Source organism: Amblyraja radiata, chromosome 25 (genome assembly GCF_010909765.2).
Source record: "Amblyraja radiata isolate CabotCenter1 chromosome 25, sAmbRad1.1.pri, whole genome shotgun sequence".
NCBI classification, from domain to species: Eukaryota; Metazoa; Chordata; class Chondrichthyes; order Rajiformes; family Rajidae; genus Amblyraja; species Amblyraja radiata.
Window position 1 is genome coordinate 25,436,419 of NC_045980.1, and position 21,576 is coordinate 25,457,994.

At 42.1% G+C, this 21,576-nt stretch overlaps 1 protein-coding gene across 1 annotated transcript in view; it reads right to left on the bottom strand.

Moving 5' to 3' along the window:
- The window catches only part of ppil2 (peptidylprolyl isomerase like 2), a 183,257-nt gene that overhangs the window by 36,400 nt on the left and 125,281 nt on the right, over positions 1-21,576 (bottom strand). The window contains exon 16 of the mRNA XM_033043526.1: positions 19,080-19,136. Coding sequence (XP_032899417.1) covers positions 19,080-19,136 — 57 coding nt within the window. The remainder of the gene's footprint in view (positions 1-19,079; positions 19,137-21,576) is intronic.

The window sequence follows — 21,576 nt, forward strand, 5'->3', positions numbered from 1 at the left end:
TAAGCGGAAGCTCAGAGGGGACCGTGCCTTTGCTGTGTCAGCACCCAAATTATGGAACGATCTGCCTCTCCACATTAAACAGGCCTCTTCTCTGTCTGTTTTTAAATCTCTTCTTAAAACACATCTCTTCTCCGTGGCCTTTGATACACAGTAAGATGTCGACTTTATTTGCTTGATTGGTTTCTTATTTTGATTGCTTATTGCATGGCTATTATTTTTACTTATGTTTTATGTCTTTTGATTTATTGTTGTATTTCATATGTGATTTATGCGCCTTATGTGAGCTGTTATGTTATGTTCTGTTATGTTGTCTGTTTATGATGTCTTGTTTTTTCTTCTGTACAGCACTTTGGTCAACATTGGTTGTCTTAAAGTGCTTAACAAATAAAGTTGGATTGGATTGGATTGGTCACATAACTGCTCAATGTACTTTCAGGTAGTGGACAGCATGGGGATTTGGAGAGATGTTAGTACGACTTTCTCTCTCAGCAACCTTTGAGAACTTTTGAATCTTTGAATAATCAAGATGATGTGTTTCGGAACTCATGCATTCTACCAAATGATCACCACTCGCACAAATCAACATTTATGTGAACATTTGTGAAGTGACAACACCTTGGCCAGCCTGACAGCAATAATGATGTCTTTAGTTTTTTCCTTTAATGAAGTGGCAAGTTGATGGGATTTGGGACACATGGATCCTTGTCAATTCTGTAAATCAGTGAGAAAGCTTTATGCTTTCGCCAGATGATGTGTTTTTACTGTGGAGAAAATGACGGTGTTTTATCTCTCGAAAATGATGCAGTTATCACTTGCTTGATGCATTTATAAATTATAGACTGGCTGATTTAACATATAAAGATCTCGCCATGTAATTGCTCAAAGCAGTTACAAGATATGGATGGTGATGGCAAGGCTAGCATTTATTACTCATCCCTAATTACACTTGTAAAATTGGTGCCAAACCTTCTCATTAAACTGCTTTGATGTGTCCGAATGCAAGTAGTCAAATTCTAACTCGTGCAGCAATAGTTAAAGTAGGATTCCTTTTGTTCTTTCTGTGCCTTGTCCTTATCAGCCAAGAGCAGGGTACCTCTGACAGCTCTTTTTAAAAGATGGTAAGAAAAACAGCCTTTTTGAATATGCCAATTGGTATATTAAAAATACTGAATCCTTGCACAATGCTTCAGCTGTCAGTGTGGTTGTATCTGACCGTCCCTTCAAATACTTCTACCATACAACCAAATCCCAGAGAGCTGTGGGAACCTGAAAGGAATATGTAGCAACAGCAGCCATTTGCTGCAACCACAAATGATACAATAAGTGACAATCTGGGCAAAACTTTGGATAAAAACAGAATATCATTTTACAACATTCACATCTTCCACAAATTGTTGCCACATGCAACTAAATATCACTGTTCAAATCTGCGCTTCTGTAACTTGATTTAACAATCCAACTTCATGAAATCAGACCAGTAGATTATGCTCATTTTCTTTGTATAAAGCACATGTGACAAGAGTGGAGCTTCTTATAGAAAGTGAGCTCATATTACTGGCCAGCAACGCAGCCTCCCATTGCTTTTTACTTCCCTTCACTACAAAATGCAACACAGAAAGTTACCCAATTCAACAGGTACCTTGAGGTCTCCCCATGTTAGGGTCATGATGCCCATTAGTGAAGAGCATTTGAAGATAGAATTCATGCAAGCAGTGAAAATATTTACATTTATATTTTTAATCAAGAAGCAAATGGTTATTGGCAATTTACAAATCTATGCAACAGTGACATCTAATGGCAGGTCACTACAGTATAATTTTACCCCAATTTTTTTCTGCTTTAATATTTTGAACTATGTTAGACTAACATCAATGGTAAGAGGAAAACTGGAGAATATTATGAAGAGTGAGAAAATAGAACACTTGGAAAATGTCAAATGGAATTAGACAAACGTTTATGTCCATTTATGAAAGGGGAATCATGTTTAGTAGTGACTGAAGAACACAGTTCCAGTGACGAGGATTGCACAGAGTTGGTTAGGTAAGTTTCCTTGGTGTTGATAGGCAGGGCATTGTTCATGGATGTCCCTAAACAAATATAGGTCACAGTAGTTACCAACTTCACAAGGAAATGACTGAAGCTGTGCCTTCATTCAAGATCATCCAAGTGTTCCATCACCAGAAGACTTGGATGAACCATAAAGCCTGCAATCTACCGACGACCAGATCTTAGGTATTCAAGTCTACCAATTAAGGGTCATAGAGGAAATCATTTGGAAGTCATGTAAAAGGTATTTGCAGGTTTGTTCAGGTACAGAGATAGGAAAGGTTTAGACTCGGATACGGGCCAAATAGGGGCAGGTGGGACTAGACACCTTGATCGGCATGGACAAGTTGCTGTAAAACTCTATGACTCAATTCCAGGTAGGACTTTCATAAGGCTATCAGACAAGCAAAGAGACACTTTTGGCCAAAACCGTAGGTTGAGATGGATGATCTGCAGTTGTGTCAGTGCTTGCGTGCCATAACCTCCTACAAGGTAAGAGCAAGGAAAGTTCATAGAGTTACCATTCAATGTGGAAACAGGCCCTTCGGCCCATCTTGCCCACACCGACCAACATGTCCCATCGACATGAGTCTCACCTGTATGCATTTGGCCATTATTATTCTAAACTTGTCCTATCCATGTACCTGTCGTACGTTTCTTAAATGTTGCGATAGTACCTGACAGTACCTGACGCAACTACCTCCTCATTCCATACACCCACCACCCTTTGTGTAAAAGTTACCCCTCAGGTTCCTATTACATTTCCCCCCCCTCACTTTAAACCTATGCCTTCTGGTTCTCAATTCCCCTACTCTGGGCAAGAGACTCTGTGCGTCTACTCGATCATGATTTTGTACACTTCCACAAGATCACCCCTCATCCTCCTGCGCTTCAAGGAATAGAGCCTGCTCAACCTCTCCCTAGTCTATGAGAATGAAACCGATCCTGGACAAGCTCAAAGCTTTGTGTCCTCTGCACCCATGTAGAACTTGTAGATTTCTTCAACTTTACTACTGATACCCACCCAGCCCTCAATTCACTTGGACTATCTGTGACATCTCCCGCCTTTTTTGATCTCTCTGATTCCATCACGGGACAGACTATTAACTGCCATCAGCCACAAACCCACTGACTCCCACAGTTACCTTGGCTACACCTTCTCCATTTTACCTCTTGCAAAGATGCCATCCCTTACTCTCAATTTCTCCAACTCCACTGCATCTGCTCCCAAGACGAGGCTTTCACTCGAGGACATCCGAAATGGATTCCCCACTGCAGTTTGAGAAAAATCCGTTACTCATGTCTCCTGTGTCCCTCAGTTCTGCTCTCGCTTCCTCTACTTCAAGACATAACAAGGATAGCGATCCCTGGTCTTCACCCTGCATCTCACTACCATCTACATCCACATCATTCTCCGATATTTCTGCCATCTCCATTATGATCCGCACACCATTTTGTCCTCCCCACCCCTTTTCTGCTTTCTGCAGAGACCACTCCCTCAGCAACTCCTGATTCACTCATCCCTTCCCACCCAACCTGCCCCCTCCCCAGGTGCTTTTCACTGAAACTGCAGGAGACGTAACACCTGTCCCTGCACCTCCGCTCTCACTTATACCCAGGGAACATAGCAGCACTTCCGCATGAGACAGAGGTTGACTTACACCTCTTCAAATTTTGTCTACTTCAATCGGCACTTCCAACATGGTCTCCTTTCAGCGAGACCAAGCACAGGCTAGGTGATTATTTTTTTTGAACAGTTGCATTCTGTGCACCAAGGCCTGCTGGATCTCCCAGTTACTAACCATTTTAACTTCCGTTCACATTTCCCAACCTCTTGTCCTCCTCTATTGTCGGAGTGAGGCTACAAGCAAATTGGAGTAATAGCATCACATATTCCACTGAGGTAGCATACAACGCAAGGTATGTATTACAACCTAATCTTAAGTAATATACCACCCCTGCCCCTCACCATTCGGTGCGCACCTGTTACTCCTACTATGTCCCACACACCCAGTCATTCCTTGTACATTCATCTTCCACCCCTTAAGTTTCTTATTTCCCTTTTATACCACCTCTCAACCCTGTCCCGGTCGCCTTCCAACTATATCCTTACCTCTGGTTTTACATTTCACTCCTCTTCGCTCCTTATCTGACACACTTCTGTCTCCTTTGTCACTGACTCAACCCATCTGTTAATCCAACCTTCCCTCACCTGTATCCACTTATCACTGGTGAGGCTTTGCCCTGCTCCCACCTTTTTTTTTCCAGTTTTCTCCCCCCTACTACAATCAGTCTGAAGAAGTGTCCCAACCCAAAACATTGCCGGTTCATTTTCTCCACAGTTTATTGCCTGACACTTTGAGATTCTCCAGCACTTTTTTATGTTGCAAGTACAATGTTAAAGCAAATAGTAGAAACAAGGAACTGCAAATTCTGGATTACAAATGAAAAGACGCAAAGTGCTGGAGTAATTCAGCATCCCTGGAGAATATGGATAGATGATGTTTCGGGTCAGGACATCTCTTTAAAAGATAGACTTAAGAAAGTATTTCAAGGGAAAATTCGCACAGGAGTAAGAATGTCTTGCTACAATTATGCAGGACGTTTGTGAGGCCATGCCAGGAGCACTGTGTGCAATCTTGGTCTCCTTACCCAAGAAAAGCCATACTAATTGAGAAAATACACTGCGGTTCACCAAACTGTGGTGAGGCATTGCTGTGAGGAGAGAAAGATTAGGTCAACTGGGTTTGTATTCACTGGAGTTCAGAAGAATTACCGAGGATCTAACTGAAACGTACAAAATTCTGACATGGTTACACAGATTAATGTAGGGAGGATGTTTCTCTTGGCTAGGTGTCTAGAATGAGGAGTCACAGTCACTGGACTCAGATTACAGGCCAAGAGATTTGGAGCTGAGTTAAAGAGAAATCTCTCCTTTCATTAGGTGCTGGACTTCTGACACAGAGCCAAGTCATCAAATGTATTTAAGGAGGAAATGGATAACATTCTTGACATAAAAGGAATCAAGGGGTATGGGGAGGGAATGAGAATATGGCATTAGTTTAATGATTAGACATTATGGTATTAAACGGTGGTGGTGGATGAAATGGCCAAATAGTTTACTCCCGGTCTTATTTTTCATGTTTTTGAATCTGAATATACATTCAATGACATCCATTGAAAAGGATAACCTTTCACCCAGAAACCCCAGGCTTCTAATTTGCGGAAAACTTAACTGATTGAATTATGCAGACAGACGCAAAGAAGAATTAACTTCTAAGTAAAGTCTCACATTGGCAACAGTAAATGTTAAATTTTACAACAAAAATAGTACACATTCTTCTGAACCTCAGCAATCGTACAAACTTTCAATTAGTGATTGCTGTTTGCTACATCCCCAAACAGCGAACAGAAAAAATGGTGGACATAACCTCGGGTAACTTATAGGTACATGAGCAAACTCTTAACAGACTAACTTCATTTTGCTGTTCAAATTAATTGTTTTACAATAAAATAACTCATGACTAAAGAATTACTCATGACCAATGTGTACTATTGCCAGTGGATTATGGAAGCGAGGAGTAACTCCATTATACTTGCCTGAATCCAGTGCAGTACTATGTTGAGAATCTAAGATACTAATCAATGGTTTAATACTTAGCGACACAAAGAACTGCAGACGATGGAATCTTGCGCATAACCCAATATGCAGGAGCAACTCAGCAAATATTTGTGGAGGGAATGAATAGACAGCGTTTCAGATCAGGACCCTTCCTCAGACTGCAGATGACTGAAGAGCTGTCCTGACCCAAAACATTACCTATCCATTGCCTCCACAAATACTGCCAGACCCACCGAGTTACTCCAGCACTTAGTCTTTTGTTTAATATTTATAGATACCTCTGGTGAAAAATGATAAGGATCACAACACCAATATACCAGGCAAGGAATGTAAATGAAACACCGTTTGCATAATAGGCTGTCACCTTGTAGAGTTCTTCCATAAAGTAAATATGCAAATGAAGGCCAATCGCTTTCTAGTGCCTTAAGGCAATTTATGCAAACAATTTTCTGACATAATCACTATATTTGCCTTTTATTTTGCATAAATAGTTCAATGCGTTTATATTTTCTAACCTATTTAATCCTCCTTCAGAAGCTGCACATCTTTGCACTCTTTCTTCACTTTTCATATTTTTTCACTGAATCAAATTGTCCCCTCAAAACCCACTCTTGGTCACAGTTGGTTGGTCACAGTACAGAAGGAACAGCCAATGCCAGAACCTAGAGTGTTGGTACAGCTTTGAGCTTTTTAGTCGATTCGTTGATTTGTTGTTTGGCAGTGATTAAGCAAGTGACATTCACCTCAAATTTTTCTCAACCTTATTTTTCACCATAACATAAGAAATGGGAGCAAGAAAAAGGCCCGATGACTCCTCAAATGTGCTCCATCTTTCAAGAAAATCATGGCAGATCTGATCTCGACCTCAGTAGTTTTATCAATGAAAAATGCACATCTCTAAGCCTTGAACGTATTCAGTCATCCAGCTTCCCCATATGTTTGGGCTGGATAATGCCAATGATTCATGGCTTAGAGAGGAGAGATTCCTCCGCATCTCTGTCTTAAATGGCCAAACCATTCTATAACAGTGCCCTTATTTCTAGATCACATCATGGAGAAAACATGCCCTCAGCACTTACCCTATCAAGCCCATTCAGAATCTTATCTGCTTCTGATGAACACCTCTCGTTTTCCTAAACTTGAATGTTTCCTAACCCGATTCCACGTAAGCTTTCTTGATAAATCTAACCTTCATCTCACGAATCAACCCAGTGAATCTCCTCTGAAATGCGTTAATTCAGAAGATCATACGTTTGGTTGCTTTTCAACTTGTGTTCAGTCACTACCACTATAACTGACCCATCCATCATAAGATTCTAACTTGTTCTGGCAGTCTCTCCAGATCTGATTGTTCCCTTTAGGCTGATTTCATTTACAAGTCTGACCACTTTGTGCGAAGCTCTTGAATGCGAGCAATTAATTAAAGTAAGAAAGGATATGTAAGCATTTATCCAGAACCTTTTGCAATCTAAGGAGGGGGTTTGAAGTAACAGATGATTAAATACTTGTGAAGTGTGGTCACTGTTGTCATGTACAAAATGCAGCAGGGAATTACAACACAGTAAGATGCCAGAAACAATGGTGAAATAAATGACCGCGTAATTGATTTTGATAATGTTGATTGATGGTTAAATACTGGCTGAACACCTAACATCTTCAAATCAGTGTACGACATCTGATAAAAAGTGCAAATGAGAAACAGCAGGAGGCCCAAACATAAAATAATCCCATTAACTCATTGCAATAAGAAATGGCCTGTCAGAACATCTCTAGCATGATTCCGCCCCACTCTTCAGCTTATTTCCAATAGGGTAATTATAAACTTCTGCTAAACTTCAACCATCACTTACTGATACAGATCACAGGATTATATTAACTTAAATAGTCCAATGAAATGCTAGTGTCCAGGGCGGCCCCCACTGATTGCATTTCCCCATCATTACTGTCAGTAATGTTGGGATTTCCAAACGTAAAAGTTGCAAATCACCAAGTACTGGTTTAAATGAGCAGGCTGGGCAGCATCTGTGAATGGAATAAGCTACAAGGAACTGCAAATGCTGGAATCTTGAGCAACACAAAGCACTGGAGGAATGCTGAATTCCTCCAACACTTTGTTTTGCTCAAGATTTGAGCATTTACAGTTCCTTGTGTGTTCATGAAAGTCCCAAAACTAACATTAGCTCTTTGCAGTTATTTTTCCACGTGCTCAAAACCTACGTAGTTCCTCATTGAATGGGTATGGGAGTGTGAAACTGGGGAAATACACCATCAGTTTGAGCATCTTACGCTTCTGAATTTGTCACTGGAATAGCTTCATCCATCTATAATATCGTGTCAGCTTGATGGTTTTATCCTCCTCCTCGCTGTTTTCTGTCTTCCATATCATTTTGTCTATGTTCCCGCTCTCTAACTGCTTTGACCAGATGGCCCTATTTATAGCTTATCCCCAGTATTACTCCAGATACCACTCACCACCCTCCAGCAGACTAATAATCTTTTCTCCCCTCTTTCCAGCATTTCCTATTTTTATTATTCTTTTAACTTCAAAGGCATGGCAATGGCTGAGTCCTAAATTGAATAATAGCTCATTTTTCTTTAATTGCTTGGGTTTCTTTGAAATCAGAATTGTACATTACCATATAATATAACATATAACAATTACAGCATGGAAACAGGCCATCTCGACCCTTCTAGTCCGTGCCGAACACATAATCTCCCCTAGTCCCATATACCTGCGCTCAGATCATAACCCTCCATTCCTTTCCCATCCATATAACTATCCAATTAATTTTTAAATGATAAAAACGAACCTGCCTCCACCACCTTCACTGGAAGCTCATTCCACACAGCTACCACTCTCTGAGTAAAGAAGTTCCCCCTCATGTTACCCCTAAACTTCAGTCCCTTAATTCTCAAGTCATGTCCCCTTGTTTGAATCTTCCCTTCTCTCAGTGGGAAAAGCTTTTCCACGTCAACTCTGTCTATCCCTCTCATCATTTTAAAAACCTCTATCAAGTCCCCCCTTAACCTTCTGCGCTCCAAAGAATAAAGCCCTAACTTGTTCAACCTTTCTCTGTAACTTAGTTGCTGAAACCCAGGCAACATTCTAGTAAATCTCCTCTGTACTCTCTCTATTTTGTTGACATCCTTCCTATAACTAGGCGACCAAAATTGTACACCATACTCCAGAATTGGCCTCACCAATGCCTTGTACAATTTTAACATTACATCCCAACTTCTATACTCAATGCTCTGATTTATAAAGGCCAGCACACCAAAAGCTTTCTTTACCACCCTTTCTACATGAGATTCCACTTTCAGGGAACTGTGCACAGTTATTCCCAGATCCCTCTGTTCACCTACATTCTTCAATTCCCTACCATTTACCATGTACGTCCTATTTTGATTTGTCCTGCCAAGATGTAGCACCTCACACTTATCAGCATTAAACTCCATCTGCCATCTTTCAGCCCACTCTTCCAACTGGCATAAATCTCTCTGTAGACTTTGAAACTCTACTTCATTACCCACAACCCCACCTATCTTAGTATCATCTGCATACTTACTAATCCAATTTACCACACCATCGTCCAGATCATTGATGTACATGACAAACAACAGTGGACCCAACACAGATCCCTGTGGCACCCCACTCGTCACTGGCCTCCAACCTGACAAACAACCATCCACCATTACTCTCTGGCAACATTGGCAAGCAAGTTTAATTTGCTTTGATAGATGATGTAACTGGGTGCATCAGGCACATTGGGAGGACTAAATAGTAACTTGGGTAGAACATGGACACACTTTAGTAAATTATGCTGGAGTTATCAATGAGCAATCAATTTTTCAGAACACAGTGGCCTAAAATCTGCGACAAGTTGCTCAATGCAACAGGAATTTTGTCTTTGTGCTTCAGTAATTTCGCTTTTTTCAAGTATGTATTTTATTATTCTCACTAGTACATCTTATCATCTACATTCCAATTATGGCTGTTTACGTATAGGGATAAGTTCTGACTAATACAGGGCAAATGACGTTATGCCATCTTCATGTCACTTGCATCATTCACAACTGCCTACGTGGAGTTTGCTGCCTTAAGGGCCTGTCCTACTTGGGCGACCTAATCCGCGAGTCTAGAAGACCGTCTTCGACCTTCAAGCTCGAGGGCACTCTCCTCGAGCTGGATCGACCGGCCGCGTTGAAACCGCGAGCTGCATCGACCAAACCGCGATCTGCATCTACTGACCGACTGCGCGCACGCACACACACACACAAACACATCGCGAAGGTGGGGGCCAGGGAAAGCGGAGTAGCGCTGTCTGCGCGATGAAGAAGAAGGTTAACAGCTGCCACAGTTTATGGTACGCCCTTTAGAGAGCGCGGGGGGGGGGGGGGAGAGAAGAGGGGAGAAGGAGAGAGAAGGGGGAGAGAAGGGGGAGAGAGGGGGGAGAAGGAGTGGAGACACTTTTTAGAAGTATAATAAAGTTTAGTCGGCATATTACCTACTGGTAGGTTTTCCTATGAAACTCCAATGAGCCAATCACAATGTCTGGTCAGCGAAGGAGATTGCCTACGGCTGCCCTCGACTGCCTGTAACTACATAGCGACCTCACTCCGCTACTAGTTAAAAAGTCCCATGCCGACCAAATTTTACTCGCGGAAATTTTTTCAATATGCTGAAACATTTTCCGCGACGTACCTGAGGCCGAGAGTATTTGGGAACTTCCCTCGAGCATGAAGGAGAGTTCCAGTGACCTCATAGGACCTCCTAGGACCTCGTGTCGACCATGCTGCGAGGTTGAGTCGAGGGCAAACTCTTCTAAACTCGCAGATTAGGTCGCCACAGTGGGACAGGCCCTTTAAACTGTTGTGCTCTTTGTGGAAAAGATACTCAGTATCTTTAGAGAGGGATTTAAATCAATAGAGATTAAGGAATATCAATATATTTTGTAAGAATGACATGTCTTGAGGGAATTTAGATATAGAAAAGACATAGAAAAATAGGTGCAGGAGGAGGCCATTCGGCCCTTCGAGCCAACACCGCCATTCATTGTGATCATGGCTGATCGTCCCCAATATAGACATAGAACTTGGTGGTGACTATATTTGCCTGCTCTTCATAACTTTCTAGCTGGTAGTTGTGAGTTTGTGAGTTGCCAAGAAAGAAGTTTAAGTGAGTTTCTTAGCTACACATTGTAAATTGTACAGACTGTGACCACGGTGTGCCAAAGGTGAAGGGAGTTAATATATAGGATGATGTGAGAAGGTGCCAAAATAAACAGACTGCTGTGCCCTGGATAGCATCGAGCTGCTTGAAAGTTGCTGGAGCGGCAAACATTGAAATCATTATTGGACTGGTAACAACTCAGGAGGATACCTTCCAGCTTTTCAAATCTAAGCCGACTTTCCACAATAACAGTGCAGCAGGTCACCGTAGACTAGCAATATTTTGTTCTTTCCAATACTATTCCCTTTTGAATTCTGTCTCCGCTGCCCAGTCTGGTAACACACTTCAGTTGCTAACTACTCGATGGAAAAACAAGTTATTAATCACATCACCTCTGGTTCTTTTGCCAGTCACCTTAAATCTATCTCTTTTCCTCCAATTCTTGAACGTTTGTCAAAGGCAACGGTTTCTTTTTGCAAAAATTAGAACAACTACTGAAGGATCTTAGGGGATCAGGGAGCATCTATGGAGGGAAAAGGACTGTTGATATTTTGGATCAACACCCTCCATCTGAACTGCTAGATTTTCCCCGAATGTAGGACACTCAAAGGCTGATCTTTTTTTGTAGCTACTGCATTTACCTACCCAGTCCAATAATGTTTCAGTAAAGTGAGGACCCCAGTTTGGATGAAGGGTCTCAGCCAGTGTTTCCACTTTGAAGGAAATTACCCGAAATTCGGGAAATTCTTGTTGTCTTTGGGTAATTTTAGGGAAATTGAATAATTTCGGGAAATCTCCGCATCCGGCCCGCGAAGGGGTGTAAAGGTAATACACACAGCACTGCCGGTTTGGCGAGGGATGGAGAGAGGGATGGAGAGAGGGAGGGAGAGAGGGAGGGAGGGAGAGAGGAAGGGAGGGAGAGAGGAAGGGAGGGAGAGGAAGGGAGGGAGGGAGAGAGGGAAAGAGGGAGGGAAAGAGGGAGGGAGAGTGGGAGAGAGAGGGAGGGAGGGAGGGAGGGAGGGAAAGAGGGAGGGAAAGAGGGAGGGAGAGATGGAGGGAGAGTGGAGGGAGGAGATAGGGAGGGAGGAGATAGGGAGGGAGGAAGATAGGGAGGGAGAGAGGGAGGGAGGGAGGGAGAGAGGGAGGGAGAGAGAGAGGGGGAGCGAGGGGGAGAGAGAGAGAGGGAGGGAGAGGGAGGGAGAGAGGAAGGGAGGGAGAGAGGAAGGGAGGGAGAGAGGAAGGGAGGGAGGGAGAGAGGGAAAGAGGGAGAGAGAGAGGGAGGGAGAGTGGGAGGGAGAGAGAGAGAGAGAGAGGGAGGGAGAGAGAGAGAGAGAGAGAGAGAGAGAGAGAGAGAGAGAGAGAGAGAGAGAGAGAGAGGGAGAGGGAGAGAGAGAGAGAGGGAGGGGGGGAGAGAGGGAGGGAGTGAGGGAGGGATGGAGGGAGTGAGGGAGGGAGGGAGGGAGGGTGGGAGGGAGGGAGGGAGAGTGGGAGGGAGAGAGTGGGAGGGAGAGAGAGAGAGCAGAGACTGAGACACACGAGAGCAGGATGAAAAAACGAAGACAACAAAAGCTGTTGGAGGCAACGAAACCTGCCTTCCATAACAAGGTACGTGAGTAACAGAGGCAGGCAGATACAGTGTAGTTACATAGATCTGTTTTGCCTTGTTCTTCTATGTGTTGTTAACGTGTGCCCGCCAAAAAAAACAACAAATAGCACGCAGGAATCATTTTTGAAAATTTCGGGAAATACCATCAAATTGCAGGAAATTTGGGATTCTATTTAAGGATTTATTTTTGAGGTGGGGAAGCACTGGTCTCAGCTATGGTAGAGGGGAAGCTACCAGCCATGACTCATAGACTGCAATGACATTCAGGGTCAAACAATAACATGGATAAAACAACAACTATGTGCACTTCAGCTTCTGAGCTTCAGCTTATCGAACACACAGGGTTTGTTTAAAATTTACTGCATCCTAACAGAAGGAGATCAGCTGGATTTAGGATTGATTCATCTTCCACAGCAGCTGGTAGCTAGTGGTCACCACAGAATCAGTAAACAGCAGAACTGTTACCCATGATCCAGGCACTGAACGCACACACAGACCACACTATGGAACCTGGCTCTGACCACAATATTACCTATATAAACGAAACGGAATTTCGTTTGAGCCTCACTGAGGCTCAAATGACAATAAATATTGTATAGTATTGTATATTAATGTAGTCTGAAGAAGGGTCTCAACCCGAAACGTCACCTAACTCCTTTTTCTCCAGAGATGCTGCCTGACCTGCTGAGTAACACAAGCTTTCTGTGTCTATTATCAATGTAGCTGTTACTTTAACCACAGCATAAAAGGAAGATGTATTTTTTGGATATTTGTTAAGTATAAACATAATAAATAACAAAAAGAAACACCCAATCTGGCCCCAGCACCAGAGAAGCTCAAACTGAAGAACACATCTTTAATAACAAATATTTCAGAGGGCCAACATAGAAATGGATCTATGTCAAGTGCTAGTTATGAATCTGTGCTTGGCTAAATTTCCTTGAGGCTGGCAGAAAAATAAATATATTGTCAATCTTCCAGAAATCATGTCATTAGCCTTCACCTCAATTTTTCATTCTGGGGCTATAAATGCTGCTAGCGAGGCCATATTTTCTTTTCTTTCCCAAGATCTTTTGAAAGGTTGAGGGCGTGACTGCAGTCTCCGTGCTGGAAATACTCCCATGACACTCGTTAAATGAAAATTATTAAGTTCAGACGTGGCAACTATCAAGCAAGACCAATATTCTTGAATCTGCTCCCCGTGGCTTACTAAGTGGTTACAGGATTGGGAGCCGTGGCAGTGTACTCTGTTATTAGTGGCCATGCTAGATTCTTAAGATGGTGGATGGACAACTGATTAAACATTTTGTCCTGCATCGTGTCAGATTTCTTGAATTCTGTTACAGGTATTCCATCCAGGAGTGTGAAGAATATTCCATCGCTCATTTGGCTCATCTTGGAAGAGACGAAGAGCCTTTGGGGAGTTTCAAGCTCAGCTGTTTAGCAAAGTATACCGAGCCTCTGATCAGCTCCACTACTTTTGCCATTTATGTCCAGTTGAATTACTGGTTAATGTCAACTGCCAGAACATTGATGGTGATGATTCCCAGATAGTCACTGACACCCGAATTTGTTGATTACTCACTCATTAACGAAGGAATTATAAGTTTGTAAAATGAAAAAAGGTTTTGTTGGATATTTTATTTCTTCCCTCTTATTGAAATGTATTTTAGAAATAATATTACTAAATTTGTATTTCTGACCAGATCTTTTGCTCAACAGGTTTTTTGGCAGACATGTTATTCACTGAATTGCAATTGAGTTCTGTTGATGAAAGGCACATTGCTTTCAGAAAGATAGAACTGCCATATGGCTCGGGTCATCAAAGGGAAGTACACAAATGTTTCAAAGGCAATATCATAAGAATAGTTGCTAGATTCATTTCAAGTTTTAAAAATAATCCCCGCTTAAATCGCAATGTCTAGGTTCTGAGTTTGAGACACCAATGTGCAATTCTGGAACATGCTCCACAGAAAATGTCACACTGAGAGGCTGCAGATACTTATGGCAGCTACGCAAAGTTTTAAAAATGCAACGGAATCACTGAGGCCAAACACAAAGATAAACTGAAATGAGATGGAAATGTACAATAGAACAATTCAACAGAGCAATTAGGTCAGATGGACTAATGCAAGATAATATTTTGAAATCTATACCAATATGGTTAAACACGCTTCTTTCACGACTACACCAGAGAAGTGGTCCTTATCATTAAACTAAGTGTCCTGCTCTTAAATGTACAAAATATAACTTCCTGTTTTCATTTTAAATCTATGGTTTAAAAGAAAAACTTTTGTATAAAAACACTGAAGTATAATAATTCATGCCTGCAGTACATAATTACACCATATAGGTAACCATTGTGGACACAACCCTCCCAATCACGAAAGCAGAATTTTTTCACCACCATTTCAGGAATTGCTTTTAGAATCACAATAAATTGATGGGGCATTTTAATTTCTTCTCATGCGCCTCCTGGTTCTTTTAACATCGAAATCAGTGCCTGCCTCAATCCTGCCATTGTTAACATGCTTTCAGGTAACCCAAACCAAAAAGTATTTCAAACGGATCACACTACAATTCCTGCGAGCTGCTACTCAATTGAATGAAATGCATTCAAACATTTTTCTCAGTCTTTGTAAATTATATCCAACAAAGGGGAAAAGCAGCGTTTTTTGTAAAGTGCCTGGCTACCTGAACGAAGTCCAACCTGATCCTAGTGCATGAATGAATGGAATAGCAGGACTAGGTTATCTGATCCTTCCAACCTGTTCACCGTTCGTCAGATCATTGATGATCTTCCCTCCAGCACCGTTTTCTTGTTCGTTCTCATTACCTTTGATTCCTCCAATAACAAGATTGATCACTATATGTTCAAAATGGTCTACACCTCAAAGTGCCCAGACCATATTGGCACGGTGTCTCAGCAGCACGGTATCGCAGCCGTACAGCAGCTGCCTCACAGTGGCAGTGTCCTGACCTTGGGTAATGTCTGTGTGGAGTTTGCACGTTCTCCCCATGACCGCATTGGTTTCCTCCAGGTGCTCTGGTTTCCTCCCACATCTGAAAGACGCGCAGGTTTGTAGGTTATTGCCGTAGCGTGTTGTGGGATAACTAGTGTGAATGGGCGATCAATGGTCAGCGTGGACTCGAAGGGCCTCTTTCCATGCTGTGTTTCTAAAACTAAAACTAAACCATATCCTTGACTACTGCTATATAACCATCAGAGCTGAATCCTTGTCAATCCTTGAACACACTTTGGAAAATCTGACTAGTTGGCTGTGATGCTACTCGCTGCTTACAAGCAGAAAGTGAAGAGGGAGGATCTGGTACAGAAAGTCATACAGTGCTGGTCTGAGGAAACAGATGCGATCCTGCGCAACAGCTTTGAGTTGGTGGACAGGTCCATATTCAAGGACTCTGCAGCCAACCTAAATAAACTGCTGTCACAGACTTCATCAGTATGTGGAGGAATGCGTACCAAAGAAGACTATATAAGTGTATCCCAAAAACCATGGGTGATCGGCGAGGTCCGCAGCCAAGCGAAGTCATGTGTCTGCAGCATTAAAAACAATCAATTTTGAGCAGTGCATGAAAGCTATTGATAACATTTGCAAAGCCATTAAGCTTGCCTTGAGGGAATTCCAGTCCAAGCTGCAGTCCCAAGGTAACAGGGACACCTGTAAACTCTGGCAAAGTTTGTCTGCTATAATGGGCCACAAAGTGAAGTCACTCAGTATTGCTGGCATTGTGACTTTTCCTGGTGAGCTCAATGCATTCAATGCTTGCTTTGAACAGATGGTCAGTGGAAGGATGTCATCCACCCTGTTAATAATAATAATAATAATATAATAATATATCTTTTATTGTCATTGCACGTCAGTGCAACGAGATTTAGTGTGCAGCTCCACTGATGTCCAAGAAAGGTAAATAAATACAATACATAAATAAGCAAGCTGAATTGATTGACGTGACCATCTGAGGGAGACTGTCCAAAGGGGGTGGGTGGGGGGCACTCATTAGGGCCGGTTCAGAGCCGCTATAGCTCTTGGGATGAAACTGTTCCTGAGTCTGGAGGTTTGGGCGTAGAAGGCCTTGTAACGTCTGCCGGAGGGAAGAAGTTGAAACAGACCGTGGCAGGGGTGTGATGAGTCCTTATGGATGCTGAGGGCCTTCCTGAGGCACCGCGTGTGGTAGATGCCCTCCAAGGCTGGTAGCTCTGTCCCGATGATCCTCTGCGCTCTGTTGACGACGCGCTGAAGAGCTGTCCTCTCCGCCTCCGTGCAGCTGAGATACCACACAGAGATGCCATACGTTAGTATGCTCTCTGTGGTGCAGCGGTAGAACGTTGTCAGCAGCTGTTGGGGCAGACCAGTCTTTTTTAATGTCCTCAGGAAGAACAGTCGTTGCTGTGCCTTCTTGACCAGCGCGGCGGTGTTTGTGGACCATGTGAGGTCTTCTGAAATGTGAGTGCCCAGAAACTTAAAGCTGGACACTCTCTCCACACTTTCCCCATAAATGGAGATTGGGTCGTATTCTCCAGAATGGGACCTCCTGAAGTCAATGATCAGCTCCTTGGTCTTGGAGGTGTTTAGTGCCAAGTTGTTATTGGCGCACCAGTCCGCCAGGTTCTGCACCTCCGCTCTGTATTTTGTTTCATCACCGTTGGTGATCAGCCCAATCACTGTTGTGTCGTCTGCAAACTTCACGATGGTGTTGGTGTCGAATGCAGGGACACAGTCGTGAGTCCCTGCATTCGGGTCTCCAACATTTACTCCAACATTTTGTGTCTATCCTCTGTTTAAACCAGCATCTGCAGTTCCTTCCTGCACTAGAAATTGCAGAGAGCTGTTAGCCCCAGTTGTACCACAGTCACTAAAGCAGATCTAAGACAGGCCTATCTGAGAGTGAATCTGCAGAAAGCAACTGGCTCAGATCAAGTCTCCAGCATCTGTGTCCTCAGAACCTCAGCATGGACCAACTGGCAGAGGTGTACACAGACACCTTTAACCTGCATTCAGGAGGCCACTATCATCCCGGTGCCAAAGAAAAGCAAGAGAGTGCGCCTTAATGACAACAGTTCAATATTTCTGACATCCACCACCATGAAGTGCTTTGAGAGGTTGGTCTTTGTATTTATACAGTATATGATCTGTTTGAATGGCCTGCAAAACAAATCTTTTCACTGTACCTCAGCATAGTGACAATCCTTCTCTCCAGAGATGCTGCCTGTCCTGCTGAGTTACTCCAACATTTTGTGTCTATCCTCTGTTTAAACCAGCATCTGCAGTTCCTTCCTGCACTAGAAATTGCAGAGAGCTGCACATGTCCAATACAGTCTGCCCACCATTGCCTTCATCTAACTTCATGCTACTCCGAGAACGCAGCCGAAAAAATCAACAAGCTTTTTCACCCGGTCATTCCCTCTTCTCTCTCCAGTCAGGCATAAGATACAAAAGCTTGAAATCATGATCCAAGAGACTCAGGAACAGTTTCTTCCCCTCTGTTATCATACTACTCAATGATCCTCCCATAATGTAAGGGATAGTCCCAATCTTCCAACCTATCGTCATTATGGATGCCGGACGTTTTCTATGTAGCTGTATCGCTACAAAGATGTAAATATCAAAATACTTAAATATGTAATCACAATGCACAACTGTAACATTTAAAAAATACTCAGTACCAATTAGGTTGGAGATGCATTTATTTGCTTCCTTTCCAGGTAGATTCACATTCGATAAAATCTCTTCAAACCCTAAGAATATGAAATCTTTACTTTCATATTCCTGCACTTTAAATCAGTTGTTTTCATATTCCTTGGTATGAGGGGCCTCCACAGCCACATATTTGGTCAGCCCTGATATAACTCAAAGGATTAGCAACCAAAACGAACTGAGGAATTTAAAAACTGCATCTGTTTTATTTGTAATTGGCATCTAGCAATAAATCGTTGAGATGGCGTATTCAGAACAAATTGGGTGAGACAATCCTCACCATACTCGGTATCTCTTTGGAAAGAAGGCTTCAAAATCCCAATTTAAAATCCACATGATTTAACAATTCTCTGGGCTTGAAAGAATAATAGAACTGTGATCACCTCGAGCCAAAACACCTCCATTACCCAGTCCTACATTTAATACATCGTCCAACACAGTGATTAAGAGCAAATATCTTGTTTCATAGTCATTATACCTTCAAATCTACTGGGGAGACACTGGCAGTTTATGGTTAAGGAATGATATTAATGTTGTTGGGTAATTATATCTATTAAACAAACTAATGCCAGAATGCAAATGTAGGAAGGGGAGCAGTGACTCATTTTCTTTCTTCTCCTTGATTCTATAATTCATGTTGAACATTGATGTTAAAAAATGGCTACGGGATAGAAGGAAGTGGAGAAGCTATTGTTACAGAAGACACATGGGAGCAATACTGAGGCATTCCTTGTACTCAAACAGAAATCAAGAAGGAATATTATAATTTGTGAAGAGTCATATTGGCAAAGAAACAATTCACATACAGTTTGTCCTTTCTTCTGACCAACCTTCTGTAAATTTTCAACAGGAGTAGTTTAAAACAAGAAATCTTTCAGTTATTATTTAACACTTAATATAACATCCAGTATCACTTACTTTCCGAAGATTGAGTGCTTTTTGTCCAGGTAGGCACATGAGCGAAATGTAATAAAGCTGATAAAACAGAAGAGACAATTGTAAATATCTGCTTTTGAGCATTGGCTACTCATAACGGTTATTCAGGTATTGAATTGCAGAGCTACTTTTATTAGGCCTTAAATAGCTAAACAGTCTTGCATGTGCGAAACAAGCTACTCGATTAACTTATTCCGAGCAGGACCCTTCTTCAGACTGATCAGTCTGAGAAAGGCGCCCAGACACAAAGTGGAATCTGTCCATTTCTCTCCACAGATGCGGGCTGACCTACTAGGTTTCTCCAGCAGTTTGCTTTTTGCTCAAGATTCCTGCATCAATAGCCAGTGTCTCCTTTGTCAGAGCCAGAAAGCTAAAATTAAATCAAAAGGACAACTCAAATGGAAAATAAAAAAAATGCAAATTTTAATAGGTAGTAAATGGACATTTCATTAACGCCATCATTAGTGGATATTTAATTAGATTTCCATTTATTATATTGTAAGAAATTGGCGAATTTTATTTTAGTTTTTATTTCTATTTATTTTATTGTAAGAAATTGGTGAAAAATGCATTCCAACCAATCCAAAAATGCAGCTTCAAAGTTCTGGGTGCTGATATCTTGGAAGACCTGTCTTGGGCCAAGCACATGGATGTAATCATGAAGAAGGCACGTCAAAGCTCTACTTCCTTAAAGTACACAGAGATCGGGCATGTCATCAAATACTCTAACAAAACGTTACAGGTGCACTGTAGAAAGTATCCTGACTGGCTGCATCATGACCTGGTACTACAATTCCAATGCACAGGACTCAAGAGACTGCTAAGATTGGTAGCCTTCACTATCGAAAGCACCTGCACGAGGCACTGCTTCAAGCAGATGGCATCTATCATCAAGGAACCATGTAATCCAGGCCATGCCCTCTTCTCACTGCTATTGTCTGGCGGGAGGAACAAAGGCCTGAATTCCCACACCACCCGGTTTACGAACACCTACTTTTCTACAACCATTATTTTCTTGCACTGACCTGCACAAGCCTAATCCTACCCCAGTAATTTAACACCACATATCACGTTTTGCACTTCCTTTGCCTTCTTTCTATTGTGTTTTGCACTAATGTCTCGTACTTTTGCAGTCTTTTTCATTGCTCACGTACGTCACTATACTTGTGCATTTGACAATATATTTGACTTGGCTTAAAAAGCATATCCATAAAATGTGGATGTTTAACATAAAATGTAATAGCTTGATAATGATTTCTAATTTGGCTCTTTTAAGGATGATGTGGGGCTCATGCAATGAAGTCACTTCTAAGTTGATTGAATAAAGTATTGGAAAAAGATAATGAAATACATTTCTCAGCATCAGGAGTATCCATAGTTAATTGTTGTGATACAATTACGAGTGATGGATGTTACCAAATATTTCAGTTTATATCCAATGTTATTATAACCAAAATATAACCAAAACATTTCCATTTAATTATATCCAATGCTCATTTAAAAAAAGTAAGAAGGGAGTTAATAACAATCCAGTCTGACACTGTGCATATATCATCTATCAAGATAATGTTATTTGTCACTTATTTTTATCCCCCTTTTCACTCTCTCTCTCTCCCCTTGCATCCCAATTTCTTTGCTAAGAAAAGAGCTCTGATCTACTCCGTTCTTTTCTAAAACTATCTAAAGCTGCCCATCTGATCAAAAACTTTTAAATGATTTGCACCCTCAGGAAATGCTGGATGGCAGAAGGCAAAGAGCTGCAATAAAAGGTGCTTTTTCAGGTTGGTTGCCAGTGACTAGTGGAGTTCCGCAAGGGTTAGTGCTGGGGCCGCTTCTCTTCACGTTGCATATTAATGATTTGGATAAGGGGTTTGAAGGCTTTGTGACCACGTTTGCAGATGATGCTAACATAGGTGGAGGGGCAGGCAGTGTAGAGAAAGCTAGGTCTCTGCAGAAGGACTTGGACAGGTTAGGAGAGTGGGCAGAGAAGGGGCAGATGATATTCAGTGGAGCAAAGTGCGGAGACATGCATTTTGGCAATAAGAATAAAGGCGTAGATTATTTTCTAAATGGAGAGAGACTCCAGATATCGGAGGTGCAAAGGGACTCCCAAAAAGTTAATTTGCAAGTATAATTGGTAGTAAGGAAGACAAATTCAATGCCATCAAGAGGACTGGAATACAAAAACAGAGATGTAATGCTGAGGCTCTATAAGACGCTGGTCAGGCCACATGTGCAAGTACTGGGAGGAAAATTGGGCCACATATCTGAGGAAGGATGTGCAGGCTCTGGAGAGGGTCCAGAGAAGGTTTACAAGAATGATTCCAGGAATGAGTGGGTTAGCGTATGATGAGCGCTTGACAGCACTGGCCTCTACTCGTTAGAGTTTAGAAGGTTGAGAGGGGACCTCATTGAAACTTACAGAATAATGAAAGGCATAGATAGAGTGGGTAGAAAGGAAGTTTCCACTGTTGGGAAA